This window comes from Equus caballus, chromosome 9 (genome assembly GCF_041296265.1).
Source record: "Equus caballus isolate H_3958 breed thoroughbred chromosome 9, TB-T2T, whole genome shotgun sequence".
NCBI lineage: Eukaryota > Metazoa > Chordata > Mammalia > Perissodactyla > Equidae > Equus > Equus caballus.
Genome location: NC_091692.1, coordinates 13,170,025 through 13,181,372, shown reverse-complemented (window position 1 = coordinate 13,181,372; position 11,348 = coordinate 13,170,025). Strand labels below are relative to the sequence as shown.

At 46.2% G+C, this 11,348-nt stretch overlaps 2 protein-coding genes across 4 annotated transcripts in view; both read right to left on the bottom strand.

The window, feature by feature from the left end:
* The window catches only part of C9H8orf89 (chromosome 9 C8orf89 homolog), a 46,672-nt gene extending 44,148 nt beyond the window's left edge, over nucleotides 1-2,524 (bottom strand). The window contains exons 1-2 of one of the 3 annotated variants that reach the window (XM_070222115.1): nucleotides 2,225-2,524; nucleotides 10-146 (exon numbers count right to left, since the gene is read on the bottom strand). The gene's annotated coding sequence lies outside the window, so the exon portion shown is untranslated. The remainder of the gene's footprint in view (nucleotides 1-9; nucleotides 147-2,224) is intronic. The other 2 variants (XM_070222118.1, XM_070222117.1) reach the window with 2 other exon arrangements.
* A 5,387-nt stretch (nucleotides 2,525-7,911) lies between these two features.
* On the bottom strand, nucleotides 7,912-11,072 carry RPL7 (ribosomal protein L7). The gene is made up of 7 exons (NM_001163864.1): nucleotides 11,053-11,072; nucleotides 10,155-10,266; nucleotides 9,699-9,865; nucleotides 9,039-9,176; nucleotides 8,811-8,920; nucleotides 8,291-8,500; nucleotides 7,912-7,976 (listed from the first exon to the last, which is right to left on the bottom strand). Exons 1-6 carry the CDS (start codon nucleotides 11,064-11,066, stop codon nucleotides 8,292-8,294), a joined length of 750 nt encoding a protein of 249 aa, NP_001157336.1. The 5' UTR covers nucleotides 11,067-11,072; the 3' UTR covers nucleotides 7,912-7,976; nucleotide 8,291.
* Between the last annotated feature and the right edge of the window lie 276 nt (nucleotides 11,073-11,348).

The following is an 11,348-nucleotide window of genomic DNA, read 5'->3' as shown; positions in this document are numbered from 1 at the left end:
AAGACTAACCTGGTAGAGACGGGAGCCCAGTTACAAGGCTCCTCTACTAGTCCAGGGCGCTCATAGGAGCAGCAGGGAGAATGCGACGGACCGCTGACGGACTGTGGGAGGCTCAGCACACAAAGAGGAGTCAGAGATGACGGAAGCTGTGAACCAGGGCAAGGAAGAGAATTATGGAAGCATGAGTTCAATAAAGAGCAAGGGCAGTCTGGGGCGGAGGGCAACAGGAGCTCAGCTGTAGATAAAAGGCATACAGGACATTCAAGTGGAGGTATTTAACCTGGATCTAAGCTGTGGGAACTGAGGACAGGTTTGGTTGGGAGACGAAAATTTTCAGAGTTACCTATTTACTGGTAAGCACTAAGGCAGGACTGGATTAAAGTTTCCAAAGGAGATTTAAGAGACAGAAGAAAGCCAGATTCCATCAAAATATACACAAGGAGGAAGATAAAGAAAAGGCAGGGTAGTGATCGGAGAGGCAGATGATCCAGAGGAACCAGGATCCTAGGAAGCAATGGACCATGTGCACCTCTGCAGGAGATAGTAGAGAAAGGAGCTACTGATCATACTGTAACCCCAAATACACAACCTCATCCAATCCTCAAACACTGCAATGAGACACCATTCCCTGTCAGTTACTGACCGGGAATTCAGAGCCGATAAAGAACACAAGCACTGGAGTAAAATGAAGCCGAATTCTAATCTTGATTCTGCCCTTCAATAGCTACATGACCACAGAGTCATGAAGAAAATAATACTGACTCTCAGAGGGTTAGTGAGGATTAAATTTTAAAATGCATGTAATGTGTTCAGTACAGTACAGGATGTGTAATAAACACTCAATAAGTGGAAGCTATTGTTTTAATTGATAGTAAACACGGGTTTTTTCCTCACCACAGCCTGTTGATGGAAAGGTAAATCAGTAAAGACTTTCTGGAAGGCAAGATTCTACATCTGACCCAGCAATTCTGATTCAAGGAATCCACTTTATAGAACCGTTCTCATGTGTAGGAACGTTCATCGTTGCATTGTTTGTAATAAGGCAAAATTGGAACCAAGCTTAAGGAGGAATGGTTACATAAATTTTGATACATCTATACCATATGATCATACATCTACATGATACATCTATGAAATATTCAATGCAGACCTAAGTAAACTGATAGGAAAGGTATTTTCCATATCTTAAGTGAAAAGGTAATTTCTCAAAAGAATCCATATATGACTCCACTGATGATCAAAAAGCTAATGAGAAAAGAATGGAAGGATACACACCAAGTTAGCAAGTGTTACAAAGTAGAGAGCTTTCACCTCTAACTCTATATACTTCGGTGCTGTTTGAGAAGTACTAATGTATCATAATGTAATTTCAAAAATGTAAGAACTTAAAAAAGTAAATGTCAGAAGTACTTTTGAAGAAATGCCATTGTAAGGATGGATTTAAACTTACCATTAACAATGTAGATACAAAGTCAATAAAGAGGAAGAGCAAGGATTCGCGCGCCCCAGAGAGTACAATACCCTGAAGATGGTTGCAAATTGCATTTCTCTGGAGAGAGAGCCCACACTTTTTATGTCTATGACCCCCAAAAAGGTTGTAAGGGAAAATGACCAGTACACTGGAACAGACTTTCTGCATTACACAAGTCTTTTCTAGTATTTTTAACCCCTCGTGAAAAAAGCATACGTAAACAGACTAAGCATGGGTAAATCAGAATCGTACAGAGTGACACCGGCTGTGAGAACTGGGCCAGAGCTATCTAGTTAACCGGGTCAGCGCCCCGAGTCCTGGCCCACGCGGCACGTGCAAGCGCGGGAAGGAGGGTGTTACAGCGGCGGCGCCCTCCCGCTTCGGCTTAACCCCGGGAGGAGCGGCGGGCGCGCTCGGAGGGCGCGTGCACTCGAGAGCGGGACGCGTGTGCTCGTCCGCGCCGGCAGGTGGACAGGGTGGGCAGCGCGGGCCGGCCCCGATCCCGAGGGCGGGCCGCTTTCCCCGGGGGCACGCCCCCCTCTCTCCTCCCGCGCCCCACGCGGCCCCGCGCGCGTCCTCCGCCCGGCCCGCCCCGCCAGCTCCCCGCGGAGCGCGCCAGGAGACTCCCCGGAGCGACCCACAGCCTTGCTAGGCGAGTTTCCCCTTCTCGACACCGGCCGGACGGCTGGCCGCGGGGCCCGAGCCCCCTTCCAGCCCGAGCCGGCGCGGTGCCCCGGGCTCTTCCGCACTCACTGTCCCCGCAGCTCCGCCGCGGAGGGGAGGGCCTCCTTCGCGTGCGCGGCCCGTGGCGGTGGCGCGCGGCTCCGGGGCTCCGGCAGCGGGGGCAGCGGGCAGCGCGGCAGCCAGCGGCGGCCCGGCGCCGAGCCGAGCCCCCGGCCCAGCGAGGCGGCGGGGCGGGGCGGGCCGCGGCGGCGGGACGGGCCGGCCGGCCGCGCGCTCGCACGGGCGCTGCTCTCCGGGCGGACATGCTCGGCGGCCGGCAGCCCGGCGACGCTCCGGAGCGCGGCGCGCCCGCCGCTCGGCCCCGCCCGGCCTGGCCCGGCAGGGGGCCCCGGCGGCTGCAGCCCCGCCCGCCCGACACGCGCTGGTTGCTAGGTGCCCGCGGCTTCCGGGCCGCCGGCCGCGGGTGCAGGGGCAGGTAGGGCGCCGCGCCAGGACGGTGCTTGGGCGGCCGGAAGGCCGCTGGGATTCACTCGACAGTTCCTCAAGGGTGCCGCCGCCTTCGGGGTCCCTGCTACAGGGGGTGGGGCGGGAGAGGGTGCTGAAACAAGGCTAGGTGAACAGGGGTCAGTGGTGACACAAGATCAGTGGAGCACGAAAGTTGGGCCGTGCACCATAGGGTGGCTAGTGGGCAGCTGGACAAGGTTGGTGATAACCAGTTTTCTGGGTTGCATTTTTAAGATTCAAACTAACCAGGCTCTCCAAAGTACTGATGAGTCTGGACCTTTCCAACAACTCAGCTATACCTGACTAGCCCAATCTTAGGTAAGTGACATAGTCAGCCCCGAGTTCCCTCACCATGCCCACCCGAATTCCATGTTCCATGCCTCCTTTGTCTAGGTTCTTCGGTGAGGAAGCCTAACACCCTGACTTGCACAGTAGGGTCTCAGCGTCTATGCTCTTGCCAAATTGTCACAAACCCTCTGCCTAATGTCTTGACCCCTTCTAGGGCTGCAAGTTGAGCCCTGTTGCTATGGTTTCAGATCCCACAAAGCTCCTGAAACTGCTCTCAGCACACTTTTCTGTGTTCCTTAAGCTTGAGACTAACCTTTCCTAGCTCCTCTGGTCAAGAAAAACCAACTCAAATTAGACCTGGAACCTACTACTACTCCCACCACTTACTTAGTTACACAATCCCAGGAGAGGGAAAGTTAACCCCTCGTCTAGAAAAAGGGGATAATGGTATACTTACCTAATAGAATAGGCTGCACATTAAAAACCACAGAGAACTTAAAGGGAAAAAGCGTGAAGCCCATCCCAAAACCAATTAAGAATTCAGTTCCAGGGTTGCACTCAAAGTGGAGAAGCAACAACCTAGGATTATGTGGATTAAGTGTACACTAGCGCTCAATATGTGACCACATGTTTATTATTAAATGTTCTGCTTTTGAGTTTTGCTGTCACACCCTCCAGACACTCTCCCAACCCTAAGCCTCAGCTCCTGCTGTTCTGTCACCAGGTGCCCAAATTCTACCTCCTTTATGAAACTTCCCAGTGCTCCCAGCACGAACCACCTATATTCCCCTCAGATTGTTCTATTTTCATACTATTGTCCCTACACAATAAAACTCATTTTTTTCCGAGTCCTCCTGAGTAAAACCAAATCTCTCTCTCCCCCCATCAACCCACATTCCAGCCCCCACCCCTCCCCTCACCATTCCCCATCAACGGAGGACTACAACGTGTCAACTGGAGCTTCAAAATTTTAAATGGCTGTTGCCTTAAGCTTGATTAACTCAATTAAAAAAGCAAGAGGCCTGGAACGCACCAGGCAGCGTTCTGGGTGCTAGAATAGAGAAGGCTAGGTAGGACTCAAACCTTATATATACCCTAAGCTTGAGGAGTGGCTGGGAAAGCAACAGATGACAGAAAAAGTATTTCAGATGCTGAGAGGTTATGAAAAGAACAGGGTTATATGAAGAGCTGTCTCAGAGACCTTTTTTCCCAGGATGAAAAACAAGCCAAGTACACAGACCTGAGGGCTGAGTGTTCCAGACACAAGATTACAGGCGCCGAGACCCTACATCAGAAGCTTGTCTTTTCTGAGGAACAAGAAAAAACGTAGCTAGGAGCCATAAATGAAAGATCAAATGGCCCTCCCAAATGTTTCCCTACCCTAATTCCTGGAACCTGTGAATACACTACCTTATGTGGGGACTTTGCAGATGCACTTAAATTAAGGAATTTGAGATGGGGAGATTATCCTGGATTATTCGGGTGGCACAATGTGATCAAAAGGGTCCGTGTAAGAGGGAGGGGAGGACCAGAGCCAGAGAGAGATGTTGGAAAGATGAAAGCAGAGATTGCACTTTGAAGATGGAGAAAGGGGCCACAAGCCAAGAAATGCAAGCAGCTTCTAGAAGCTGGAAAAGGTAAGGAAATGGATTCTCCCCTAGAGCCTTCTGAAGGCAGGCAGGCAGGCCTGCTGACACCTTCATTTGCCCAGTGAGACTGATTTTGGACGTCTGACCTCCACAACTGTTAAGACAATAAACCTGTACTTTGTCGTTAAGTTTGTGCTAATTTGTTACAACAGCAATAGGAAACAAATACTTAGTGCCTACTGTATTTATGTCAGGTACTGGGGAGGATAAAAAGGCCGGCCTCAAGTTTACTACCCAAGAGAAGGGAGGCATGTGTATGAGAGCAATGTCACGGCTGGTTTGACACCAAATATGTAAAGAGAAACAGCAGAGGCAGATGGCTGTCAATCTTCCCCTGGAAGTGGGCCCCAGACACCCCAAGAGGCTGTCACATCCTAGACATCCCAGTAGCACTTCACATTTATGTTATGTCTATTTTGCCCATTAGATTGATGCATGAAAGCCGAGGCTGCTTTGATTTGTAAGCCCCTGCTAAGTGCTCGCTACATTAGACAGTAAACAGCATTTACTCAGCACTTTGAGCCAGGCACTGCTCTAAGCATTTTACATGACCTGATACATTCAATCTCCATTAAAATCCTGTGAAATAAGGCACGACTATTTTCTCCATTTTGCTGATAAGGAAACAGAGACTGATTTATTAGCCCAAGCTATTAAGTGGACGCTGGACATGAACCCAAGCAGCCTGGCTGGAGCCAGCACTCACTCCAGCCTACCACAAAAGCACCTTCACAGGTAAGTGATCCTGGGTAACATCAGCTAAAGGCTGGTGAGTGCAGCGGACAAACCAAGCTCAGGAGGACTGGGCCAGCTGGGGGTGGACCTAACAAAGGCTGGAACTCGGAAGGGTACAAATGTGAGGTGAGCTTTTGTAGAAGCAGAACCTACTGGGTGGCCCAGACTTTCAGAAGGGCTAGTTAGACTTCCAGTGGACGGTCCCTTCTATAAGGTGACACTTCTAAGAGAGGTGGGTTTTCTAAGTAAATAAGGTGTTAACTTGTGTTTCAATAGGTTCTAACAGTTCACAAACTATTTTCATGCCTATTATTTTTAGGCCTCATAACCCTGTGAAGGCGGCAGACTGATTATCCCACTTGACCCCACTCTCCAAAGTGCCTAGGTTCCTTAATTCTGAAGCAAGTATCCGAGTTCTGTGACAATCCTAAATGTCTGCAACTCCTCCACACTCCCACTCTCTCATACATGTACCCATCCTCTGGTCCGCTGGCCCCATTTGGGAAGTAATTTATATGGACAGACCTGTATTGCCAGGACTGAAAACAGAAATGTGTCTGCAGAGAACACGTATAACTGATACACTCTGTCCATTCTTTATCCTAGATATTCTAACAGAGTCTTCCCATCCTTCCCCAGCTTCAAAAGCTTTCCTACTTTAGCTTGTGTGTCACTGTTCATGGATAGTAACAAACGTCCCACTGGAATGTCGATACTGGGAGAGATTGTGAGTGTTTGGGGACAGGGGGTATATGGGAACTCTGTACTTTCCACTCAATTTTGCTGTGAACCTAAAACTTCTCTAAAAAATTTTTTTATTTTTCAATTTGTTTTTTGGTGAAGATTGGCCCTGAGCTAACATATATTGCCAATCTTCCTCTTTTTGCTTGAGGAAGATTGTCACTGAGCTAACATCTGTGCCAATCTTCCTCTATTTTACATGTGGGGTAGCGCCACAGCGTGGCTTAATGAGCAGTGATCCAAACCCACGAACCCTTGGCTGCCGAAGCAGAGCTCACAAACTTAACCACTACACCATCAGGCTAGCCCCAAAATTAATTTTTAAAAAAAAACCTTTGTTAGGGGCCAGCCCTGTGGCGGAGTGGTTAAATTTGCATGCTCTGCTTTGGCAGCCTGGGGTTTCACTGGTTTGGATCCTGGGTGTGGACCTAGCACCACTCATCAGGCCATGCTAAGGCGGCGTCCCACACAGCACAACCAGAAGGACCTACAACTCTGTACTGGGGGACTTTGAGGAGAAGAAAAAAAAGGAAGACTGGCAACAGATGTTAGCTCAAGTGCCAATCTTAAAAAAAAAAAAAAAGCTTTGTTCAATACTACCACGCCACTTTTTAGAGTGCCCCTTCTATTTATTACTATCCAATTCCCAGTAAGCCGTCTGTACCACTTTATTCCAGTAACTAGATATCCTTTCTTCTGAGCTACTTCTACCTTTCAGGGTACTGGACGTGTAGGAAACTGGCAGCTACTGTCTACCTACCAAAACAGTGAAACAAAACAGAATATGTGATTTCAAAACTTAAACTCTTAGGCTCCACCTAGAGATTCACGTACAATTTTTTTGTATGTCCAACTGTTTACTAAGACACAAAATTTCCTGTAAAACACTGACACACTCAGACATGTAACAATGATTTTATAAATTAAAGAACCTTAATTTCTCTCCAGAATTCACTGACCCTAAACTCACTAGAGTAATAGCTTCCAAGACCACAGAATTTAAACAAATTCTTAAACATATTTGTCTAGCAAATTTCAAATACTAAAAAGTAATAACTCTGGTGTAATATGTCAAAAGAGTTAATAGGGCGTCCGTTTCATACTGTATTTACTCTTGTCACAATCAACGAGGACTAGAAAATTTCTACTTTTATTGTATGTACTTCATGTTACACTCTACAGTTAAGATTTTCAGTTCACTAACTCTAGCTGAGATGATACATAAAACACAAAGGAGTGTTACTTATAAAACACCAAAACTTTCTATGTCAGGTTTTCACTCACTAGTTTTATGAGTGCTTTATGTGCTCCAAAATAATCTGCATCCATGGGCACAAATTTCATTTCTTCTCTCCTAATATACACAATATGTAATGGAATTATTAAAAAGTCACCTGAATTACAGGAAGATGCAAAACAAGAAAAAGAACATAAAAATGGAATGCAAAAGGAAAATGACACATTTACGCGGCACTTTATAGGCAAACCATAGCCTAAGAAAATGGAATTTCAGCAACAGAATTTATTTTTATTCATAAAATGAACTTTTATTACCTTACCTATAAGTCATGCACAAAGGCCTGTGAAATAGGCTTTCTTAGAATAGACCCATTTTGGTTAACTCAGTAGCACAATTCAAAAGTGAAAAATTAAAGATTTCTTTTGTGTAAAGAAAGTCTTTAATGAACCCGAGGAATATCTTTCACAAGATACAAACTGGACCCTAGTTTTGCACTCAACCGGCCGTTGATTTGGCTTACTTTCACCACATACCTAGAAGTGCCAGACCAGGAAGGGACGGCAGAGGCAGGCTACCAGAAAGTCACCAAGACAACAATGTTTCAATTTGAAAGAAGTCACTGTTTATTTACTGACCAGATTACAAAAATAATCATGGTAGATACCTGAAAGGGAAAAAAAACAAACCCCATTAAAGAAACCACCTTAAGAGTTAAGAATTAACATAAATGAGGAAATTACAACAAAGTACCAATTCAGTTTCCATTTTTAAGTAGGAAAAAAACCCTTTTTCTTCCCTCCATAAATGTCCTCAAAAGGAAGGACTAACCAAAACTGTAATCATAAGACGGTTGAGTTTTTTCCCCACTAAAAATATTGATTAGAACTCAAACCCTTACCAATATATAATGGAAAAAGTTCAAGATTATCACATTTTCTCTAGTATTAAGTAAATTTCTCTCAGGATGCAGTTGCTCACCTTAGTTCATCCTCCTAATAAGCCTGTTGATCTGGTCTTCCCTGTTGCCAGCATCTCCACCTTCTACAAAGTGGGTGGTCTTCTTCTTCATTCCCCCTCGTGGAGAAGACAGTTTGAAGGGCCACAGGAAGTTGTTCGCTTCTTTGAAACGTTTCCCAACAGTATAGATCTCATGAATCAGATCCTCCATGCAAATGATGCCAAATTTACCTGAACAGTTAAGATTACTCAAGTTATTAACTTTGCTAATGGTTTAATCTTAGCAAATTTCAAGGCATTCAACAAGCAGGTGTAAGCTTTGACATAAAGAGTACAAGTAACCAAAGAGTAAAGCAGCAACGAGGGAAATACATGGCTTTATTTATAAAGATGAGGTTCAAGCCAATGAAATCATTATCTTGCATTTTTTGTAGACTTAAGCATTATAGGGAAGGTCTGTAATAGAAATGCAGGGCCACAAGATACCAGAAAAACATCAATTTCGTTTACATAAAATTTCCCCCCAACAGGCACAACCTACCCAGAGATCGAGCAATCAATGAGTTATCTGTCAGGGCAATTCGCTTCTTGTTAATTTTGCCATAACCACGCTTGTAGATCAATTCATTTACTGACTTCAGGTTCGGGTACCTGAAATACGAAAAAAAGACATAAACGGCCAAAGAACAAAGTTATCACTGTTAAAATACCTAAAATTCATTTTGCTGACAGCCCATTTTCCAAACAGAAATCAAAGGAACAGACTTACCCCCATGCGATATACGGTTCCACAATCCTCAGCATGTTAACTGAAGCCTTGTTGAGCTTAACAAACGTGCCGTTGAAGATCTGGCGAAGGCGGAGCAGCTGCAACACCTTTCGGACCTTTGGGCTCACACCATTGATACTGCGGTGGAAAAAAGATCACAACATTCATTTGACTTTGATCAGAATTGTTATTAATAAAGGACAGGAAACTAACCATTAGAATTTTGGACATCCTCTCGTGTTAAAGACCACTGGCGTTTTCCCTTTAGTTAGCTAAACTATTCTGTCATCTCTCCCAACTTGCCTCCTCCCCATGTAAACTGTCTTTCAACACATACCTGACATTTAAAACTTGCCCTGACCCTTATGCTGGTGTCCTCATTTTGTATGCATTTTTGTTATAGCCCTTATGAGGCTACATTTTAACCACTTCTGAAGTTAATCTCCAGGACACCGAACTCAAACTAGAGAATGATAGAGGCTTTGGGCACAGGGCTTGCAACTAAATCATTAAAGTAACTAACTCCTGCTTGTTCTAGCTAATCCTCCAAATTTTTATTCCAATGTTTCAGAATCAAGGTCCCCAGCAGTCATGTGAAGTTTTGCTGAGATTGCATAGCTTTCCCTTTTAAAACCAGAATGCAGTAAAAACTGAACTCACCCTCTGATCCTGATGACAAACGCCAATTTGGGTTCCGCAGGTACATAGAAGTTGCCAGCTTTTCTTGCCATCCTAGCCATTCGGATCTCAGTTCTGTACATCTGCCTATACTCCTTGTGATAGTGCTTAGCTTTTTCATAGATGAGCTTCCTCCTTGCCTTTCGAAGCTGAAAACCAATTATCATTATTCATCTGACTTTTAGCTCCCAAATACAATTAGCAATGCTAGTTTTGAAAAGAAAAAAAAAATCCCGCGTGGAAACCTTTCTTGCCAGGGTAGGCATAACACCCCGAGAGACAGACTCCTACCTTCATTCGAGAAGGCCACCTTAAGGAGCTAACCAGGCTCACTGGGACAGCAGGTGAAGTAAACAGGTCTTGCTAAGATCACCTCATTCCCATTCCTAACCCCAAGGCTGCTTCTCACATTTAAACGTCTCAAAAACTTTTGCTTACCATCTTTTGGGCAAACTTCTTTCTCAGGCGCTTGATCTTCAGCTCTGCGAAATTCCTTCGCTTTTTCTTAAGGGTTTCTGGTACATCAGGGAGCTTCTTCTTCTTCTTCTCCCTGGCAGCAGCAAACATCGGAATGAACAGTCCCACAGGCTCTCGGCGCCGCATCACTCCCATTCTGTACCGAGCACACTTTGTCGTCTAACACAACTAGTGTCACTGGCTCTAAGCACTTGCATCTCTGGCTGCCCTAGCATGCTACGCTCTAAGACGCAGGTTTTACAGAACCTCTACGCCAATAACCCTCCCCTGGAACACGGACCGCTCGACTTCGACGGCAGTCACAAACACAGCAGCAAATAAATCCCCATCTAACCCACGGTCAGTCCCGGCCTCCCAAGATAAAAACATCCACAACAAAAGCTAACAAAACGTACAGGCTGCAAGACACTGATTCCTAGACTCCTAACGCGTCTTACAGAGCTGAGGAATCTCAAAAAACCCTCAGAATCCAACTACCGCCTGGCTCGAGTCTCAAGCTCCACATGCTGCAAGCAAAGGCCTGCCGGCAGGGACGCCCGAGCCAGCCAAGCGCCAGCTAAGGACGAACCCAACTCAGAGGTTCCGCGCCCCCCTCAGAAGACGAAGGGCTGGACACCCAGCCACTTGCACATACACTCAGCTCTCACTCACACTCCTTCCCGGTCTCTCCACCACCACCTCCACCCCAAGGCCGCCGGCATCCCATCTTCGCCTGAGGCCACCACTAGGGTCACAGACCGTCACAAACGCACAGATAAGTGGACAAAGGTACAGGCTACAGTGGGGTTGGGGGAAAGTGAGACAAAGGGTCTCTGGCTTTGGAGATGGAGAAGGATTCTCGAGACGAGCGACAACTTACTCCGCGCCCTCCATGGTTCCAGTCGGAAAAAGAGGAAGTCAGCGCTTGCGCACTGTCCACTTAAAGACGGCGAGAGAGAAGCCCCATGACTCATAGGTGTCCCAGGATAAGCCGGAAAAGAACTCAGAACTGACAACTCGCCTTGCAGACGCAAACTTAAGAACTGCCTGATTCAGCCTCTTACAGTCAACTTTTTAAAAATTTATTTGGGAATAATGCATGCACTGATTAGACTCTTTAATCAAGTATGACAAGAGCAAAGAGTGCTGACACTGACTACTCGGGGTCCTAGTGCC

Excerpts from the sequence above, each read along its gene's own strand:
- RPL7 (NM_001163864.1), bottom strand. Across the intron at positions 8,921-9,038 it reads GAACCGTATATCGCATGGGG|GTACCCGAACCTGAAGTCAG; the intron begins GTAAGTCTGTTC and ends TTCGTATTTCAG. Across the intron at positions 8,501-8,810 it reads ATTGATTGCTCGATCTCTGG|GTAAATTTGGCATCATTTGC; the intron begins GTAGGTTGTGCC and ends TTAACTGTTCAG.